This window comes from Oryza brachyantha, chromosome 8 (genome assembly GCF_000231095.2).
Source record: "Oryza brachyantha chromosome 8, ObraRS2, whole genome shotgun sequence".
NCBI classification, from domain to species: domain Eukaryota; kingdom Viridiplantae; phylum Streptophyta; class Magnoliopsida; order Poales; family Poaceae; genus Oryza; species Oryza brachyantha.
In genome coordinates this window covers 2,777,867-2,799,624 of record NC_023170.2, presented here as the reverse complement: position 1 = coordinate 2,799,624, position 21,758 = coordinate 2,777,867, and the positions used below count along the sequence as shown (strand labels likewise).

General features: G+C 41.2%; 4 protein-coding genes across 4 annotated transcripts; 3 read left to right on the top strand and 1 right to left on the bottom strand.

Annotated features, from left to right (window-relative positions):
- Positions 1–1,535: 1,535 nt before the first annotated feature.
- LOC102707424 lies at positions 1,536–7,770 on the top strand. Its single transcript, XM_040526723.1, has 5 exons — positions 1,536–2,433; positions 2,486–3,225; positions 4,930–5,784; positions 6,466–6,503; positions 7,548–7,770. Exons 1-5 carry the CDS (start codon positions 1,536–1,538, stop codon positions 7,768–7,770), a joined length of 2,754 nt encoding a protein of 917 aa, XP_040382657.1.
- On the top strand, positions 4,633–5,862 carry LOC121055159 (V-type proton ATPase subunit D-like). The gene has a single exon (XM_040526865.1). The coding sequence runs from the start codon at positions 4,885–4,887 to the stop codon at positions 5,794–5,796; it is 912 nt and encodes a 303-aa protein (XP_040382799.1). The 5' UTR covers positions 4,633–4,884; the 3' UTR covers positions 5,797–5,862.
- A 5-nt stretch (positions 7,771–7,775) lies between the features above and the next one.
- On the bottom strand, positions 7,776–10,296 carry LOC102702870 (haloacid dehalogenase-like hydrolase domain-containing protein 3). The gene is made up of 8 exons (XM_006659106.3): positions 10,002–10,296; positions 9,792–9,874; positions 9,602–9,685; positions 8,904–8,979; positions 8,727–8,799; positions 8,561–8,634; positions 8,389–8,482; positions 7,776–8,273 (listed from the first exon to the last, which is right to left on the bottom strand). Exons 1-8 carry the CDS (start codon positions 10,267–10,269, stop codon positions 8,204–8,206), a joined length of 822 nt encoding a protein of 273 aa, XP_006659169.3. The 5' UTR covers positions 10,270–10,296; the 3' UTR covers positions 7,776–8,203.
- Positions 10,297–12,694: 2,398 nt separating this feature from the next.
- LOC102702585 (thyroid adenoma-associated protein homolog) lies at positions 12,695–21,721 on the top strand. The gene is made up of 5 exons (XM_015840725.2): positions 12,695–12,756; positions 13,396–16,648; positions 17,046–17,305; positions 18,123–18,716; positions 19,066–21,721. The coding sequence occupies exons 2-5, from the start codon at positions 13,427–13,429 to the stop codon at positions 21,485–21,487; spliced, it is 6,498 nt and encodes a 2,165-aa protein (XP_015696211.1). The 5' UTR covers positions 12,695–12,756; positions 13,396–13,426; the 3' UTR covers positions 21,488–21,721.
- Positions 21,722–21,758: the final 37 nt, after the last annotated feature.

Sequence of the window (21,758 nt, the reverse complement as noted above, 5' to 3'; positions counted from 1 at the left end):
GAGCTACAAAACAAAATAGTTGTATGACATGTGGGACCATGTATTGATGTTTTGTAGGTAACTATTGTATGAATTGGGTATTAGATTGACTATAGTTGAATTAGAGCTAGTAGTTGGCTATACTACTGTGACCTTTGGGTAGCTAAAGAGGCGCCGCCCATCGATCCGTCGTCGGCCCACGACCATGTGTCACATATGCGTGCGTGATCCATCAAGAAGCACCGATTTATTAAATGCACTTATCCTAAGAGCAAATATAATAGCAAGCTATAAGCCGGCTAAATGCTGAGGTGGAGGAGAGAGAGGAGAAGTGGGCTATAAGCTTATAGCCAGCTTTGGTACGAGAACCAAGAAACCTGTGAGACAGGCAAGTGGGCCCTGTATTAATTATAAACAGCTAACTATTATATGAGTGAGCTAAGAGATAGCTATAAGAATTCTTATAGCCAACAAGTTGGTTATATTATTAGCCTTGCTCTAAAGATATATAATCCAGTACTGCGATCAGATATAAATATACATATAAAACTCTAAAATTAAGTTGTAGAATATTAAATATGGTTGACTAAGGAACAAGACAGTACCTTCCATTTCACAATATAAAACTTTCTAACATGCTATTCATATATATATATATATATACACACACACGATATATGTTGATATACAAACATAAATTTTGTTCTAACAAAAATGTCATGTTGAAAGAGAGTAACAATCAGACGATGAGAGAGGCAATTGGATCTAACACCAACCTGTCATTAATTGACTACAGGCAGGGGTAGGGTGACAAAAAAAACCAAACCACATATTTACAATAAAAAATAATTTACAAATAAAACTTTTATGTACATATTATTAGCTATCTAAAAACTAAAGTTTAAAAATAAACTACGATGAAAAAAACCAAAATCAAGTTCAAAATTTATCGATCAAAATTTAAATTTAGGTCTTATAAGCATAATAAAAAACAAAAATACGCGAGTAATACGATCTCTACGAGAAAGTATCATGATCCCTCGAGGGGATACCCCTCGTCTATTGCATACTATCCAAATAGTTATCAAAAAATTTTTAAAAAAAATTATGAAGATAGATTAATATAAGATATATCATTACATAAACATGCAAGTTCAAATATAACTTCTACAATTCATAAAAAAATAATATAAGATATATCACTACACAAACATGCAAGTTCAAATATAACTTCTACAATTTATAGAATGAGTATACGTATACTATTATTCAGAGTTCAATTTGTTATTTGCTATGAATTGTAGAAGTTATATTTCAACTTGCATGTTTGTGTACTGATATATCTTATATTAATCTATTTTCATATATTTTTTTTCAAATATTTTGATGACTATTTAGATAGCATACAATAAACGAGGGATATCTCTCGAGGTTTTAAAATCCACTCCCGATCTCTACATATGAACAAGTATGTGGCTATGTGCCTAGCTACCAAAACATAAAATTTTTCGCCTAGCTAGCTTGGGAGCAACCACCGATCCAGTGTGTGTGCGATCATGGAGCTCGTGGCGGGGGCCATGGGAGCCCTCGTCCCCAAGCTGGGCCAGCTGCTCAAGGACGAGCACGACCTGCAGCTGCACGCCGGCGTGAGGAAGAAGATCGAGTCCCTCTCGCGGGAGCTCGAGAGCGTCCACGCCGTCCTCGCCAAGATCGGCGAGGTGCCGCGGGAGCAGCTCGACGAGCCCCTCAGGCTCTGGGCGCGCGACCTCCGGGAGGCCTCCTACGACATGGAGGACGTCGCCGACGCCTTCCTCGTGCGCCTCGACGGCGGCGGCGGCGCCGCCGACCCGCGCACGCTCCGGCGCCTCCGGAGGAAGGTCGGCAGGCTGTTCAAGCAGGCCAAGGCTCGCCGCAGGATCGGCAAGGCCGTCGAGGACATCGACGAGAGGCTCCGGGAGGTGGCCGCGAGGCGCGGCAGGTACACGGCCGACGACATCGCCGTGAAGCCCCCAGCTCCGGCGGCCACCGTCGATCCCCGGCTCCTGAACATGTACAAGACGTCGTCGGAGCTCGTCGGGATCGGGAGGCCGACGGAGGAGCTGATCAAGCTGCTCGCCATCGGTGATGATGATGATGATGATGATGATCTTGATGTGTCCATGAACAAGAAGAAGACGATGAGCATCTCCGTGTTTGGATTTGGAGGGCTCGGCAAAACCACTCTTGCGAAAGCCATCCATGACAAGATTTTGCCGAGTTTTGGTTGCGGCGCATTTGTTCCGGTCGGTCAGAATCCTGACGTGAAGAAAATCTTCAGGGATGTTCTTATTGATCTTTACAGCCAGCAATATTCACATATGAGCTTGATGATGTATGATGAAAGGCAGCTCATCAACAAACTCCAGGAATTCCTGCAGAAAAAGAGGTACCAATTTAATCGCCCGACCACTGCTGGCAACACCATTATAATTAGTTATTTGCTCCGGTCCAACAAAAAAATTTCAAGCCACCGGCGTCGAGCATGATGAGGTCGTCGACGGCGATCTGGTGGCGTCGCTGCGCGGCCTGCGCAAGATTCAGAGCGTGGACGTCCGTGGTGAATGGACGGTAGCCAAGGGCAGCGTCGTGTGGGACGACGACGAACTACCGGGAGGCTTTGCTCCTCCTCGGCGCCTCCGGCACCTGCGTCTAAGAACGCTGCTGCTGCGCCGGACGCCGGCATGGATGAACTCGTCGCTCGTCCCCAACCTCTCTCACCTGTACCTGAGAGTGGAGGCTCTGGGGGAGCAGGGCGTCAGGGCCATGGGGAGGCTACCGGAGCTCGTCTACCTCAGGCTGGACCTGCCCTGCACCGTGGTTCTCAGTGTTCCGAACGCCGACGACAGCGGCTGCCTCCTGTTCCAGAAGCTGAGGTTTCTTCACACGCCTGATTCGTTCGTCCGGTTCGAGCTAGATCACGAGGGCATCATGCCCAGCGAAGATGCCATGGCGCCATGCCTTGAATCGCTCGAGGTCGCTGTCTACGTGCAGCTCCTGAGAGATGCCGACCTGGAGCTTGGCTTCCATGAACTGCTCAGCTTCGAGCACCTGGGAAGATCGTCTCTGCGAAGAGTCAAGGCCAGCATCGTCTGCGCAGGGGCTCGTGCTGCGGAGGTGGAGGAGGCAGAGGCGGCATTGGCGCATGCTGCTGCAGTTCATCCAAACTGTCCTGTCCTTGAAACCACAAGGGAGTCTGATTACCAAGAGGTAATTGCAGCTTTGCACACACATTAATTCTTGGCTAACTTAGTTAATTACTCTATTCATTTACTGCTGATTGATTGCTTAGCTTGATTAATACTTCCTCCGTTTTACTTTTTTTTTAATCATCACCTGGGAGAGTTTCCCCACCTGAATTAGATTGCCAACTTAAAGGTCTTACATAAAGGATTGTACATGGTAATTCGGCTTAAACAAAATACAAAGAAACCTGGAAGGAATGTACTTTCTCCGTTTTATATTTTAAGGCTTCGTAGCATTAGGCAGATTCACACGGATACTAATAAATCTAGATATATATACAAATAATATATATATATATATATGAAATAGTAGATACATATAGACATAGCTAGTAGTACTTGTGTTATTTGATTCTATTATTTTGTTGTTTTTCAGCCTGGCGATCGATCTGCGGCATATGAATGATTTAGAGGGTGTGATGCGGTGAAGATGAGATGATCTTGTCTGACCAATGTCCGAAGGTATATCTAAAAAGCATCTCCAACAGTGAGCTAAAAATTAACCCCCAATTACCCTGAATTGGTAACATCTTAAAAATATTAAAGCCAAGAATCACTCTCATCTCCAACGGTAACCCAAAAGTTAGGAACCCAGGGAAAAGCCAAAATTTGGGTAAAAAATTACTGATGCTTGGGAGTGCTAAAAGTTTAGGAGTAGTTTTGGGCAGCGGTTAGAGTGTCTTTTTACCCTTTAATACCAAAATTTAATTTTTAGGAATCATATTAGCCTCTTGTTGAAAATGTTTTAACCAGTGTTTTCTAATGCAGTAATTGCTACAGTACAAACTATATGCTACTACAAAATATAAACAGTAATTTCAGAAGTAAATGAAGAGCTGCATAGCAAATACGATTCAAGTCCAAATAATCTTAATTAATTTGTCATTTTCAGCGTGAAGTCGTTCAGTGCTGTGTTGATGTGAGGAAGATGATGTATGAAGAACATGCCATTAATTTCACCTTTGTATTTTCGTTTCTTTTTATAAGCCAAAATTTAAATTTTTAACTTGATTTTCAGGGTTTTTTTTTCATTTTAGCATATTTACAATATTTGCTTTAGATTGCTAAAAAACATATATAAATGTTTTATTTTCATATTATTTTTTATTTGCAAATATGTCGTTTAGCTTTATATATGTATTGTTAGCAATCTAAAGTTAAGGTTAAATATTCAAATTTGACTTATAAGCATAAGCAAAAGCGAATAAATGAGAGTGCTAGTTATTCCAATCGTCAATTTTTAAATTTTGAATTGTTATATTCGCTATTTAAGTATCTGATTATAGCTCTGTAATCATTGATATGATTAAAGTTATGTGAATCAGTGTAGAAATGCTTATAATGTAATATAAAATTTGAATAATCAAATGTCTATTTTTTAGGACGGAGGGGTAATTAACTGTAATATAACGTGTACCAGCTAGCTCAATCCATCCATTATGTTAAAGAAGAAAAAAAGTTTGGCACGAATATTGCTGCTTAATCTTGAACAAAAAAATGTGTCCTTCCAAAAAGTTCCAAACTTGCACGGTTGATGAACACCTGTACGTAATCCCATCATCGGCAAAAAAACGATCGCTTTCAGCTCCTCCTGAATCATCGCGACGCGAGCTGACGTGCTGCCATGGCCATGAACACGTCGCCGGCCGCTAGCATCATATTTGATAAGCCAGCTTCAAAGTGGCTGTGTCGTCATCTCCGGCGATCGAGCGTGGTGCGCGGCGGCATGGCGGGGCAGGGGCAGCGGCTGAGCGTGGTGCCGACGGTGACGACGCTGGGGATGGTGAAGGCGAGGCTCGCCGGCGCCACCCGCGGCCACGCGCTGCTCAAGAAGAAGTCGGACGCGCTCACCGTCAAGTTCCGCGCCATCCTCAAGCGCATCGTCGCCGCCAAGGAGGCCATGGGCGACGCCATGCGCGCCGCCTCGCTCTCCCTCGCCGAGACGCTCTACGTCGCCGGGGCCCCGCTCCGCCACGTCGTCCAGCAGTCCGTCGGCCCCGCCCGCCTCCGCCTCCGCGCCCACCAGGACAACATCGCCGGCGTCCGCCTCCCCTGCTTCGAGCTCTACCTCGCCACCTCCGCCTCCGGCGCGTCCTCGTCCGCGGCGACGTCGCTCTCGCTCGCCGGGCTGGCCGGCGGCGGGCAGCAGGTGGCGGCGTGCCGGGCGGCGCACGGGCGCGCCGTGGAGGTGCTGGTGGAGTTGGCGTCGCTGCAGACGTCGTTCCTGACGCTGGACGCGGCGATCAAGGCGACGAACCGGCGGGTGAACGCGCTGGAGAACGTGGTGAAGCCGCGGCTGGAGAACACCATCGCGTACATCCGCGGCGAGCTCGACGAGCAGGAGAGGGAGGAGTTCTTCCGCCTCAAGAAGATCCAGGGATACAAGCAGCGCGAGCTGGAGCGCCAGATGGAGTCGGCCAAGCGCTACGCCGAGGAGAAGGTCGCCGGCGAGGTCGCGCTCAAGCGCGGCGTCTCCGTCGCCACCGCCGAGAGCATGCTGGAGAACGGCGAGAGGGACGATGACGTCATCTTCTGACCATCCTGCCAGCGTTAGTTTTTCCCGCCGCTGACCTTTTGATTTATGTTTGACCTGATCTTATTTAAAAATTTTATCTAAATATATAAAATTATAAATTATATTTAAAATTACTTTAGTAATAAATTAAATCATAATAAAATAATCAATAATTATATAAATTTTTTGAATAAGACGATGGGTCAAACATAGTCAAAAAGTCAACGGCGTAAAATAAAAAAAATCGGAGGGAGTATAATATAGCTGCCTAGTACTCTATGCATGCCATGGAAAATAAACTGCGTGTAATTCTTCAAAATACATCACATTTGTGCAGGAGTGTGATTTTTTCTGCATGCTGTACGTTTTTATACTCTCTGTTTCTAAATTTATTCATTTCTTGATGCATATATATATAATATATATAAGTAATATATATATATATATTCATTAAAATATATATGAATATAAGTAATATTAAAAAATCTCATATAAGTGAATAATACTTTATAAGCTGTTATGCAGTGACATGTGGGCCTACTTCAAATAGGCCCATCACGTCGAGGAGAAAAGGAAACATTAAAAAAAAGAAAAAAGAAAGAGAAAAGAGAGAAACAACCCACAGTCTGAATGAAGGGTGCAAGTAGGCCTATAAGCGGACTAGCGACCTAATCTACTTTATATCCCTAGTCCGGATTCCGTATTACCAAAGGCATACGAATCGAGAGGTAAATACCAAAGATTCACTAATTGGACTGTATATTGTTGAATTTCTCATCTCATTAGCACCTACTTCATAGGCGGCTTTCATCATCTCCTATATACAAATTAATAACTATTTCCTCCGGTTTGTTTAATTGATGTAATTGACTTTTAGATCTATGTTTGATCCTTCAGCTTATTCAAAATTTTTATACAAATATGCAAAGTTATAAATCATCCTTAAAGTTACTTCAGCAATAAATCAAATCATAACAAAACAATAATTATATATTTTAAAATAGAACAAATGGTCAAATATAGATTTAAAAATCAACTGCGTTAAATTAAAAAAAAGGTGGAGGGAGCTTCAGCAGTCAGCACCAATTTGATCCAGCGACGAGAAAACCAGAGGATTTCTAAGCTTTCTACTGAAGAAGTGTTACTCCATTCAGAGAATATGTACTGAAGCTTCTTGTTTGTGCGTAAAACTCGCCACAAATTCAGAGGTTGCGCAACCAGCGTTGATTCCTCTTGAATCCGCCATTATTCCTCGTGCTCCCTCACGATGTGTTGCACAAAATGCCCAGGCAAGAGCGCCAAGTGGAAAAAACTCCTTTCATTTTATATTGTTAATCAACTGATCTATGTATATTATTAATCAGCTGATCTATGTATATTATTAATATATATATCTAGATTTATTAACATCTATATAAATCTTGCACATACTTAAAAAAAATCTTACAGACGTGGTCGGTGGTTTCGAGGACGGAAGGCCTGCGAAGTCCGAACCATATTGCAGGCAAAGGGAATCAGCTGCAGCAGCGTGCCCTGGTTATTGTCGAAGGAAGAAAATTTTAATAAGCCTAAGGGCCTATGCTCTTTGCACGACTGCACCTGTTCTAAGTTTAGTATACAGGACAACACAGCTTCACTTGTAAATCTTACCTTAGTTTCCCATTCAGTCTGAATTTGTATACCGTGATGTCCAACGTTCAGAAGACCAAGCATAAAGGCCATGCATCAAATTCTCGTGGCTGCTGAGGAATCAATATGTTCGAGAGATTCAGGGTCTCCATCAACTGTGATAATGCTGGTATCAGCGAGGTCAAGGAAGCAGAAGAGGCTGCAAGGGAGGTGACATGGATCCATCCAAACATCCGTGATCCGTCAGGGGTGAGCTGGGCGACAAGGAGAGGATCACTGGAGAGCATCTCCGACGCCGAGACCATGATGGAAAATGGCGATAGGGACGATGGCATCATCTTAGATCATGTCAGCATCACACAATAAGCAGAGCTGCAGTATCTGCCTACTCTATTTAAGTCACGCATGAAAAATAAACTGCGTTTGGAAGCTATGTGTACTTGTTAAAATTCCATTCCATTTGTGCAGGAGGTGATGTTTTCTACATGCCTATTTAATCATGCTTGGTTTTAGGAATGGACACTAATCTAGAGCCTGTACAGGATCTTCAGGCATAGGAGTGGGAAAAACCTAACGTGATGTGTCTGTAATGTGTTGGTATGGTTTAGTAGCTTTCACCGCATTTAGTAGCAAAAATGCTAGTTTATTGCAAATGCAAATACATCGATAATCCAATGCTAGTACTATTTGACTATGATAAATTACAATAGTTGGCACCTCTTGGTCATGACAATGAAGCTTTGGAGAGAAAAAAAATGAACAGCATGTGATGATAACCTGTAGAGAGCTCTCTATGATGTCATTCTGGAAATCTTGTTAGTATTCGGTCTCGTATCTCGGCAAATGTCTTCACATCCTCTCCCCATAGCCTAAAAATGGTGGCAAGATCATAATGGCATTAATAAGCAATCAATCATATGAAGTAAGATATCTACACGATTGCAAATAGTGGAAGGAATGAAAATGGGGAAAGACAATGCATACCAGCACTGAAGCCCTATACCATTAGCACCAGCCTTGTCTGCAGTTTCATCATCTCCGACATGTACTGCCTTGCCAGCCTCCACACCAATTTGATCTAAAGAACAGAAATCAGGCCACATTGAGTTGTACTGAAAAAGAAAACTTAGCTCATAAACTAATTGCTATTATGTACCTAATGCTATTTTGAAGATCTCTGGAGCAGGTTTCTCATGTCCAACCTCTGATGATACAACAATGGCATCAAACCTGGACAGCTCAAGATCTGTTAGCATATGGCCATTACTCAAAATTTTCGTAACAGATAGGTACTTTGAAAGGGCAATGTTATATCGACTTACATATCTGAGACATGGAGGTCCTTAAGTAATTTGCGTAAGCGTGTGTCGAAGTTAGATACCACAGCTAGCTTAACTGAAATTTGCAGACAAAAAAGTATCAGACAAGGGTTTTAAGGCACAAAGCCATAAGTTAATATTGGGAACTGAAAAAGGAAGAATATACATGAATCATACGACCTCCAGCATTCTTTAAATCATGCAGCATTTCATAAGCACCAGCAGGCAGACGCCACGCATTTCCACGAGCGTAGTACTGACAGATAGAGCAATTCCAACTATAGGTCACACGGTAAAAATACGACTCGAACAATGGATGTATCAACAAATAAAAAAATGTTGATTTCTCTTTGACTCTTAGTTACAACTTAAAAGGCACTGATCTTCAACTTCAAAAATATCTGTTCATTATCAACCGCAAACTCTTAATTCTAAGTAGACCAGGGCATGTGTACTCAGTGGCCACCCAATATCAACTATAAAGATTGTTTATCTGGATAATAGTTCTCTGACAGCATATCCAGAATACTGCTCATTCTCTCCATTTCCTCAAAGTCATAAGGTTATGTTTGGAAAAAAAAAGGAAAACTTGTAACGTTATGAAAAATGGTCTGCGCTTTTCTTCAGAAGACAAAATATCGAACACTATTTCAGGACGAACTCTCATCAACCTTGAGTAACCTTCAGCAAAGCAATCATCCAATGACCAAAACAATTTCCTAATCCTTCTTCGAAACAGAGAATAAAAGCAAAGCAATCATCCAATGACCAAAACAATTTCCTAATCCTTCTTCGAAACAGAGAGAATAAAAGCAAAACATTCATCATTAGCAAGTTACAATTAAGCACTCCGCACGAGACGACCAATAACGCGATACCTGATATACTTCTTCGAAATAGTCATTGTTGGTGCAATCGGTTGCTTCTGCCACCACAATCCTCCAGAACGGCCGTCCATCGCCCTGAAACCCAAAACATCATCACCTCAACAGCAAACTCACCGCAATTTCACGACTTGCACAAGCAGCATTGCTGCTCTCTGATCTGATGCGTGTCCATGTCTATTACCTGGTACCTGAGCGTCTTCGGCCATGGCGCCGAGAAGGCCCGCTTGAATCCCTCCATGATCTTCTCCTCGGGCTTACTCACACCTGGAGGATGACGCCAGTGACGGACAGCACGAGGCCAGGTCACACGCCAAGTGTTCGACGAAATGGCCGCCGTAAGCGCAAGAACCGAAACAAAGGTGATTCAGTGGGAGGGGATACAAGTCCGAACCGTATCGCCGGCCGAGGGATGCGTAGGTCTCGCCGACCGGCCGCGCCAGCTGCAGCAGCGTGCCCCCGGCGTCGAGCAGCAGCCCGCCGTACGCCGGCGACGACCCGCGCCCTGCCCCCGCGACCGCGGCCGCGCTGACGCGCCGCATCCCGGAGGAGCGGGAGGAGAAGAAGCGGCGGGTGGCGGCGAGGCGCAGCGCCGGCGGTTGCCGCCGCAGGAGGAGGATGGGGAGCGAGCAGCGCGCCGCCGCCGCGGCGGGGGCGGGCATCTCGACACGCGCTCGCCGGCGAGAGAGGGAGAGCCCGAATCTCAAAGCACAGGAAAGGGGTATTTTTGCTGAATTGATTGCATTTCGACCCTTTTTAGAAATTTGTTTTTACAATTAGACCCCTTAAAAACCTCAACATCATAGAAGAGAATTGCGCTTTTGACCCGTTTTGTAGCCTAACTACGAATTTAACCGCGTATTACTAACTTTGTTTATTTACAGACCCTATGCCGTTAAACACAGGCAACAGTGTTAACTTAGGTCAAAAAATGATTATCCTGCCCTTGCTTATTTCACTCTACTTTCCAAAAGTTTTTGCTACATTGACCACATTTTCACGAAAGATTAGTGCACTTTGTGTATGGTTGGACAAATTTGTGTAAATCTGTTTTTGACAAAAATTTGATGAATTTAAAATATGAACAATACTTTTAAAAAATTTATTGAAATATCAAATTCTTCAAAGTTCAGTCAAAATGGAATAACATTTCAAATTTAACTTAATTTATTTTGTTTGAGATAAATTTGAATCCGATTTGACAAATTTTATTTCATTTTTTAGAATGGTGGCAATTTCGATAAAACTTTAATGAATATAAAATAAGTATGGGCCTTTTAGAACTATTTCAAATTTGGCTTTTCTCAAATTTCAAATTTTATTCCATTTTTAGGAACAAATTTGAAATTAGGCGAATTTAAATTATTTTTGTTCATATTTCAAATTCGTCTTAGTTCTAGAAATTTTTTCAAAGTTCCATCAAAATTGAATAAAATTTGTCAAAAAAATCAAATTTGATGCAAACCAAATAAATTAAGTTAAATTTGTCGTGTCAAACCATATACAGAGTATACTAATTTGCAATGAACGTTAGGCGAAACTAACGAAAACCTTTTAAAAGTTTGGTGAAATTAGCAAGGGCAAAAGTGACCTTTTTTAACCTAAGGTAACAGTCTCTCGTGCCTAGGGCAACCACGATGTGATAAAAAGCAGGTAAGAAGAGGTGCATGTAAGCATTTTAGCTGGTAATATGCATTGTGGTGACCGGTGTTAACTAATACCTGGTAGTAAAACAACTACCAGCAACAAGCACAGTCCATGTACTTACTTGGATTAAAAAAATATATCAAATGTTCGTTGCTCCAATCTAATACTGATAGCAATGATTCTCTTTTAGATGGACCCCACCTTATTACCATCTTATACATATAAACATTGTAAGCTATACAGAGTACTGCTAACATTTGATGTTGGGTCCTACATTATTATTAGGTTGCAAAATAAATATTGCTCATGCCCATGGAATAGGTTAGATTGTAGATTTAGTTATGGAAAAGAGAGTCAAATGAGTAAAGTTGGCAAAGCAGGGTCAGATTGGTAGTTATGCTACAAAACAGTCGAAAATGTAAATGCCCCATCATAGAACGAAACATGTGAGTCTAACGTACGTGGAGAGGGCCACACGAATACATATTTTGTATGTAAGCAGGCACAAGGAGAGATAAGTCTAGTCTGTGAATGAATCTATGTGCCTTATAGGCAATTTTGTTTTCTTGGACGTTTCTTTCACACATTAAATATTTTGTTTGAAGTCTTGACCATGTTTTTTTTTTGCCTCCAACAAAGCAACATTTGGTCAAAAAAAATGTATATATAGGACTTTATACGTTAAATTTTATACCTATAAACTTTATTCACATAAATTTTATATGCATAAGCTTTATACGTATAGATTTTGAACATAGAGATTTTATACGTACTTTTTAAAGATGAATTTCAATCAATTTGGAAAAAACACATTTACAAAAGAAATACATATGTATGAATCTTCGATTGGATTTAATCAGTCCAAAATCAAAACTATGCTCATGCGAAAGTGTAGACCCTCATATTACCCAAAGTAAAATGGGCAAGTCTAGCACGCGTACGCGGCCTTACGTCGGTAATCGTTTCAGTATATATACGTATACCACACATGTTTATATATATAAACTTTATACGTATAGAGTAAAAATACAAATATTTTATATATAAAGTTTAAAATATGTGTTCTTATAAGCGTTCGCGCGGAATGTGTGAAATGACCTTTTGAAGCAAAATAACACATTTACGCGGAAGCCCCTGCCTGCGACTGTTTGCTTATGAGCCTTTCCGACACTGCGTTTCCTCACTTCTGAAACCCTTTCAGGGGGCTAACCGTAAAAATTTTTACAGAAAGGGGCCAAAATGTAAAAAATCAGGGCATTTTGGGCCCGGGTGCGCGAGAGGAGAGAGACCAAGCCCTAAACCCTCGCCTCCTTTCGCTGCGCCTTTGCTGTGCCCGCCGCCGCGCCGCCCCGCCTGCGACGGCACCTGGCCGGCCGACGCTCGCCGCCCCAGCTGCGCCCCGTCGCTCGTCGGCCGTCGCCCCGCCCAGCCTGCTCGCCCAACGCCCCCGCCTCCCCGGCTAGCCGGCCTCCTGGCTCCCACTCCCTGTCTAGCTGTCTGCAGTGAGTGCTCTCTCTGACCCTCTCCCTCTCAGCCTCTCTCTCTCTCTGTATCTTAGTTTTTTTAGACCGTAAGACACTAAGTAAGTAAGTTACTAGTTACTAGTTACTAGTACTCACTACTCTGTTACTCATGACTAAATTTCAATCCGTTGCTAGAATGAAAATTATGGTTGTGCTTATGCGCAAATGAAAACTAATGATGAAGAGATAATAAACGAAATGAAAATGAGTGAGAAAGAGATAATAAACTAGTGAGGAAGAGATAGTAAACTAGTGAGGAAGAGGCTAAGGGCAAGCTCAAACTGAGTCTAAATGGTTGCACTATAATTTCCTATTTATGTGTAGCATCTTTTGTATTTGAAGTATTTGAACATTTCGAACTTGTTAAATTAGTCGATTATTGATGTTGTAAGATGTTAATGCTATATTCTATTATATTTTAACTAAATTTTTATCCATATATGTGATTGTGGTGTTTAATTTTTTTATGTCGCATCAACTTGCCATGTTAGAGTTTGGCAGGACTACCCACCAAAAATTTCCTGGCCATGCCACTGGTTTGTAGGTCTCCTATCTGTACCTACTTGGCTGGTGGATTATAGTGGGATTGACCAAAATATCCATTTCTTTGTGATTTAGATTGGAGTGCAGAAGCTAATACTAGGGAACAATGTCGGCAAAGTGGCGCTCATTGCAGCATCGGCACCGGTACACATACACCTCAGTTGTGTTTTCCAAGCACTACCTTGAAGAACTAGCTTGTGTGCCGACTGAGATCTCCTTGTCCAATTTCTTCTCCCAACTGAACAACTTGATCTCTCTGACCTCCACATATGCCCAAGTCATTGCGATCAAGGACCTTGCCTCAGCATTTGTGCAGTTCCTTTCTAATCCAGCCATCCCTGATGATGCTGTTCTTGTTGCCACAAAACTTTATTTGGAGATTCTCTTCCTTGAGAACTCACTACCGCTCCACCGGACACTCATATCTGTACTTGCCAAGTGCAAGAAGCACTATTCATTGATCAGTGGATCATTTGCTTTGCTCTGTGAGGAGTATGGTGGCTCTGGTAGGAAGGCAAAGAAGAGTTTTTTGGTATCTCGAGCGGCATTATCGCTGATTGGGTACCCAAAGTTAGGTTTTTTGGATGAAGCAGTCAAGAAGTGTGCAGAAATCATGGCGTTGGATGTGGTTGTGGGGCTTGATAGGGTGATTACTGACATAGTTGATGGATCCCGACCATCTCCAGTTGTGATGGAGCAATGCCAAGAGGCCATGTCTTGCATGTATTACTTGTTGCAGCGCTACCCATCTAAGTTTACTGAACTTGACAAGGCATCTACCGTCTTCAAGAGTGTTGTTAGGACGATACTGACTGTTCTCAAATCATCAGCCTTTTCTAGGGATTGTCTGGTGGCCTCTGGAGTGAGCTTCTGTGCTGCAATTCAAGTTTTCATGAGTTCTAAGGATATTTGTTGGTTCATTTCTCAAGGTCTCTTTTCTATTTGTGCTGAACAAAAAGACATCAGAGATCTAGCTCGACATGAGATGCTTTCTGACTTCAATTTGTGTGAAGAAATCAGGGATATCTCGGTTTTGAGTAGACTTTGTTTGTTGAGAGGGATTTTGACTGCTATTCCAAGGACTGTGCTTAACATGTGTCAGCTTCATTCAAATGGATCGTTATGGACTATATTGTATGATGGGATTTTACCTGAGCTTTGCAAGCACTGTGAAAACCCAGTTGATAGCCACTTCAATTTCCATGCTCTTACAGTGACTCAAATATGTTTGCAGCAGATAAAAACTTCCATTTTAACTGATTCTACTGACTTCTCTGGAGATTATAAGCCTTTGTCAACAGACGCTATCAACCGTATATTGAGAATCATATGGAGTAACCTGGAAGATCCTTTGAGTCAGACAGTAAAACAGGTGCATCTCATATTTGATCTACTATTAGATATTGAATCATGCATTCCAGCAGGAGAGCCTGAGGAAAATAGCAAACTGTTTCTGTTTAATATTGCAAGTGATTTACTTTGCCTAGGTCCACGATGCAAAGGGAGATATATCCCTTTAGCTTCTTTGACAAAGCGGCTGGGTGCAAAATCTCTTCTAAGGTTGAAATCAAATCTCCTTTTGGAAACAGCTTATGCTTATATAGATGATGATGTTTGTTGTGCTGCGACATCATTTTTAAAATGCTTTCTCGAGACTTTAAGGGATGAATGCTGGAAAGATGATGGAGTTCAGAAAGGATATGATGCCTTCAGATTTTTGTGTTTGCCTCCTTTGTTGCAGGGACTGGTATCTGGAAATTCAAAACTGCGTTCTAATGTTAATACTTATGCTCTGCCTGCTGTTATCGAAGTTGATGCTGATAGCATATTTGCAATGCTTGGATTCATCAATGTTGGCCCAAGTGCAAAGGCAATCAAACTAGATGTTTATTTGAAAAATGACCAGTGTATAGCTGCACTGGTTTCACTGCTTAAGGTCTCTCGGAATCTCGCACTTGTGGAAGGGGACATTGATTTAGATCCTGATGAGTTATCTCAGCAAGCGGCTAATAATTGTGCGGCAGTTATATCAATCAGAGGAATTAATGTTACAGTGCCTGTTAAATGGTTCGTTTTGGCACTAACACACAATGAAGAAAGTCTCAGAATAGATGCCGCTGAATCACTTTTTCTAAATCCCAAGACATCAAGTCTTCCATCCTCCTTGGAACTGAGCTTGCTTAAGGAAGCAGTCCCACTGAATATGCGTTGTAGCTCGACAGCATTTCAAATGAAATGGACAAGTTTGTTTAGAAAATTTTTTGCTAGGGTGAGAACAGCACTCGATAGACAAGTAAAGCAGGGCTTATGGCTTCCATCTTCTGGTGACAAAGATTCTAATTCTGTTGATACTTTCAAAGCCACCACTTCCCAGAGGGCTGAACATCTCTTCCAATTTATGAAGTGGTTGAGCTCCTTTCTGTTTAATTCTTGTTACCCCTCTGGCCCGTATGAAAGGAGAACAATTGCAATGGAGCTTATTCTTACCTTGCTAGATGTATGGCCTATTTGTCGCTTTGAAGGGAAGAATGATCTTTATCCTTATAGTGACAGCATAACACTCCCAGATTCAACAGTTTCATTTGTAGGATCTATAATTGATAGCTGGGACAAGCTAAGGGAAAACTCTTTTCGCATTCTACTGCAGTTCCCAACACCACTCCCTGGAATTTCCTCTAGTACATCCATAAATAGTGTTATCAGATGGGCAAAGAAACTTGTGCTTAGCCCTCGAGTCCGGGAAAGTGATGCTGGTGCATTAACCTTCCGACTGATATTTAGGAAGTATGTTCTGGAGTTTGGCTGTGTTCTTGCGTTTACTAAAGAAAGTGATTGCCTTCAGTGTCACACAAAATCCACAAATGATGTGACAGAAGCCACTTGTCAAAATCCAGTTGCACAATATATTGCATCACTTATTCAGTGGCTGTGTGCTGTTGTTGAAGAGGGTGAGAAGGATCTTTCTGAAGCATGTAAGAAAAGCTTTGTGCATGGAATTCTTCTTACCCTCCGCTACACATTTGATGATTTGGACTGGAACACGGATATAGTGCAATCATGCATTGCTGAAATGAGATGTCTTGTAGAGAAGCTTCTTCAACTTATAATGCGTGTGACTTCATTAGCCCTATGGGTGGTTTCCTCTGATGCATGGTATATGCCATATGATGTGGATGACATGATTGATGATGATTCCTTCCTCTCTGAAATAATAGATGAGGATCAACCTGGTGCTTTAGAAATAGCAGAGACGAATATAAAATCAGGAAATAATAGCAAACCAGCTGAGCATGTTGTTATGGTTGGTTGCTGGCTTGCAATGAAGGAGGTAAACCCTTTTCACTTAGTTTGCTTCAGTTTTTTAAAGCTGCTGTTCACCAGCTTTATTTATTTTTAGCTTCTTACCAGATATAGCAAATCAACTTTCCGAAATCCTCAGACGATCGACAATACAGTATGGTTATAAACTGATCATGCAATGCATAATTGTATCCTATTATGTAACTTTTCAGCAAATATGTTTGACCACTTGAATGTGGCCTTTATTTAATGCTTCTCATCCTGCCTGAGCGATATAAAGTATATTAGAGTTAACCATTAAAACAAAGATCTTGGTTTCAGGAAACTGCACGCTTCACGTCAGATTCAAATCATTGTTTCAGTATAATATTCTGTATATGTGATCAGTTATTTTTTCTGACATAACTGTTCCATTTATATCTCAGGTTAGCCTTCTCTTTGGAACTATCATCAGGAAAATTCCATTGCCTGGTTGCTCTCATTCAAATTCACCCCATGGTGATTTGGCTGGGAATACAGAGGAGACTGACTCATCTGGGGACATTCTTGATGTTGAACAGTTAGAGAAGATGGGTAACCACTTTCTGCAGGTTCTTCTTAAAATGAAGCATAATGGTGCAATTGATAAGACAAGGGCTGGACTTACTGCCCTTTGTAATCGCCTCCTCTGCTCAAATGATTCAAGGTATATTTCAATATTTCGCTTCACTGACATCAGTTGCTTTTGTCTAGGAAGAAGGAAACTTTATTGTGTACTCCCTACATTTCAAATTACTTGTCGTTGTAGCATTTATTTATTTTTTATTTCAAAATACTTGTCATTCTCACATTCCAAACCATTTTTTAAGGAATTTTTCCATTCATACCCTTCATCAATGCAGCCATGCTAGTATTAATATTCCACATAAGGATTTTTAATGCTTGCTTTTGGAAAATTAGGACCTAATTAATTAGGGTAATGATGTAATTTGCCACACCTCCTTGGTTGGTGTGAGATTTGCTAAGAGTGTCTAGTAAATTAAAACGGAGGGCCGAGGGAGTATTACAAACGGAGGGAGTACCTGTTTACATTGAGAATGTGTATATAAATAATTAAGCAGTGGCCAAAATGTGACATTATATTTGTGAGATTTAACATAATAGGAGGTTCCAAACTGTTCGTTAGTTCCCTACTTCTGATGCAATCATATCGAAGATGATTAACTGAACCACTCAATTTTGTCCTGAACTCTCAACATATAAAACTTTGCCTCCTGACAAATTTCTATGGATATTATTCCATGTTATTAAGAACACTTTGTTGTGTGAATAGTCTATCCTCAAAGGCGTTTCTAGTTTTTTGTTGATTTTGATGAACCTGATTCTATTCCATGTGTATACAGAAATGAAAATTTCAAGTTAGTCCTATCCTACAGTTGTGTATTATGCTATTATGTTGATTGGGGGCTTTTTATAGCTCATGTTCTATGTGCTGATGATCTTGTCTTGCTTCGTAACATCAGGCTATGTAAAATGACAGAATCATGGATGGTGCTACTGATGGATAGGACAGTTGCTAAAGGGCAAACTGTGGATGATTTGCTACGAAGGAGTGCAGGAATTCCTGCTGCTTTTATTGCCTTATTCTTGGCAGAGCCAGAAGGAACACCAAAAAAGCTACTTCCACGTGCATTAGAATGGCTCATAGAATTTGCCAAAACATCTTTAGTTAATTTTCAGAAAGATTGCAACCAGAAGCTTCAAACAGTGGAGTATTTTCCTGGGGAACCATGCCAATTACAGTCAGGAACAACTGCAGGCGTACATTCTAATGGAAATTTATCTAAAAGCCGAAATGAGGGTATTGTTCCTACAGTGCATGTGTTTAATGTGCTTCGAGCTGCCTTCAATGATGCAAATTTAGCAACAGACACTTCTGGTTTCTGTGCCGAGGCAACAATTGTTGCTATACATGCATTTTCATCTCCTTACTGGGAAGTACGGAACGCAGCTTGTCTTGCATATACCGCATTGGTTCGTCGAATGGTTGGGTTTTTGAATGTGCACAAACGTGAATCAGCACGCCGGTCATTAACTGGCCTTGAATTTTTCCACAGGCAAGTTGATATTTGAATATGGTTTTAGGTGTCTTAATTTGTGCAACTGACATTTTGGTCCTACTGTTGTCACACATTAATATCATGGAAAGTATATAAGTTTTGTTATTACAAGTATAAAATCAGTAAACTTTTCAGTGGTTCAGCACTTCAAGGTTGTGACTCATGCCTATATAATATATGACTAGATCAATTTAGAGAAGTGTGTGGCATTATTGAAGTATGATGATTATTACCTGTACCATTTTTGTTGCTTATTATCAAACATTTGTATTCAATATCTGTACAGATGTTCAGTTCATGGGATCAACTGTCTTAATTGAAAGGTGTACCTTGTTTTCTTATGTAGGTACCCAGCACTTCATCCTTTCCTTCTCAGTGAACTGAAAGTTGCCACTGAACTGCTAGCAGATGGGCATTCAAGCAATTTGGAGTCACAGATTGCAAAAGCAATACACCCTAGCCTGTGCCCAATTCTTATTCTATTGTCAAGACTAAAACCTTCGCCTATAAGCTGTGTCACTGATGATTCTTTAGATCCATTTTTGCTTTTGCCTTTCATCCAAAGATGTGCCACTCAGAGTAACTATCGGGTTCGTGTCCTTGCATCGAGAGCCTTAGTTGGCTTGGTATCTAATGAGAGACTGCAGTATGTTGTTGGTGATATACTACATAATTTACCTTGTGGAAGCCATGAAGTGGCTGCTCATCGTGCTCTTTGTTCTGATCCTTTTTTGTCAGCTGATATGGGAAATGGAAATTTAACTCTGCCGGCTAAGTCTTTCTCCTTCAATTCAATTCATGGCCTTTTACTACAGTTGTCTTCTCTTCTAGATAACAACTTTAGAGCTTTGATGGACAGTACCAAGAAGGATCAGATTTTTAGCCAACTGATTGAGTTTCTCTCAAAATGCTCTTGGCTTGGCTGCATCAATTTATGTACATGCCCTGTTGTAAGTACATCTTACTTGCGGGTGCTGGATCTGATGCTTGATGTTGCAAGAATAGGGAAAAGTGGACATATGGAGGCCATCCAGACACTCCTTTTGGAGTTGAGTTATCAGTGTTTGAACAATAGGACTTTAACTCATTATGCATTCCATGACCCTACTCAGATTGAACTTCGCCAACAAGCAACTGCATCATATTTCAGCTGTGTTGGTCTTCCAAAGAGACATGATGAAACTACTGATGAAGATGATCAGTCGCAAATACTCCATACAACTTCAAGCATAACAGAGATGCCCCACAAGGTCTCCATCTATGAATTACATAAGGAGATTACATCTTGCCTTGTTGATCCTGTATACGATGTTAGAATTACAGTACTAAAGAGGATTCTTCAGCTTGCTAAATCAACCAGATCTGGTGATAACAAAAAGGTTTTGCACCAGTGGGCAAAGGCCAATCTGCAGCCTGTGATATTGAAACGGATATTTGAGGAAGAACACCCCAAATGTCTTTACTATAATCTAAAAATCATCTTTTCATGGAACATGGAATGCCAGTTCAACTTTGGAGAAGATTCCAGCACATTTTTATCCTTCTGGGACAGATTAGTTCATTTGAATAGCACAATGTCACATGCAAAAACCAGAGAAACAATTCTATGCTGCATGGCTATGTGCTTGAGACAGTTTGCTAAACTGCTCAGGGGTGTTATTTTACTGGATCCTAAAACCCAGGAGCACTCTACTTCTTTTGTCAGAATTGATGAAGGGAAAAACTTGGCCAGTGCCATTCTTAGTGCAAGCTCTTTTGTCAGTCTTGTCAAGAACCAGAGTGCACCATCTGAAACTGTGAATGCTCGAAGGGCAGCTGCTGAAGCTATTGTTGCTTCTGGTCTTCTGGAAGAAGCCAATGTTTTTGCCCCATCCCTGTCTAACGCATACCTTTCTTCAGAACATGATGAAAGCCATATTGAGGAGAGATACTCAAATGCTAACGTGGGTGAATTTATCAGTCTTTATGCATGCAAGATACTGGACTTATGGTTCGTATGCATCCAATTGTTGGAGGATGAAGACACGTACCTTAGACAAAATCTTTCCAACAATGTTCAGAAGATAATTGCAAAGGGTTCAGCTAATAACTTATGTGATGATTCCACACCACTTCAGGTGGATAGAGTGATTGAGTTGAGCTTCGAATATCTAACTTCTTTGCTTGGTCACTGGTTGAAATACATAGAATACTTGCTAAGTCTAGTGCTGGATACTGCTAACACTTTTAACTCACGTGGAGATTTAGTCCGTCAGATCTTCGATAAAGAAATTGACAATCACCATGAGGAGAAATTGTTGATTTGTCAGATCTGCTGCTCTAGTATTCAGAAGCTTTTGCAGTCCAAATATCAGGTGGAAAGAGCAACAGAAGTTGAACTATTCTTGCAGAACTGGAGGGAGAGCTTTTTGCGCCAGCTCGTATCATTGACCAGTGGCTTTCTTGAAAAAGAAGGGAAAACTGATTGGATTGGCGGCATAGGCAACCATAAGGATGTGTTCATATCAGTATATGCAAATTTGCTTGGCCTATATGCACTTGCTCAATCACAATCTTTGGAACAACTAAAGGACAGACAGCAAATGTATTTCAAGTGCATTTCAGATCTTGATGGAGTTATGACACCATTTCTCAGAAATCCTTTGATCTCTAACCTTTATTCTCTGGTAAAAAAATCACACCAGATGTTCAATTCCCCTAATAAGCCAGAAGATCAAGTGGGGAGTTCAGCACCTGAAAGTTTTGATCCTTATTTTCTAATCAGATGATTTTTGTTGTGCACGTGTATTCTATCACCATTGTAACTCTATTATAGACTAAAATACATTTTTTATTCTGATACAAGTGTATCACAGTATCAGACAGCTTCTTTTTGTGATGACCTGTGGCCTATATTTATAGTTAGTAAATTTTTGCAGGCACCGTTGTAAAATTCCCCTTGAATGACTTCGGTTTAGAATATGAGCTTTGTTGTCAGTCCCAATATTCTCTAAATCAAACAACTGCTACCTCCGTTCCAACTTTATTTGACTTTTTAGT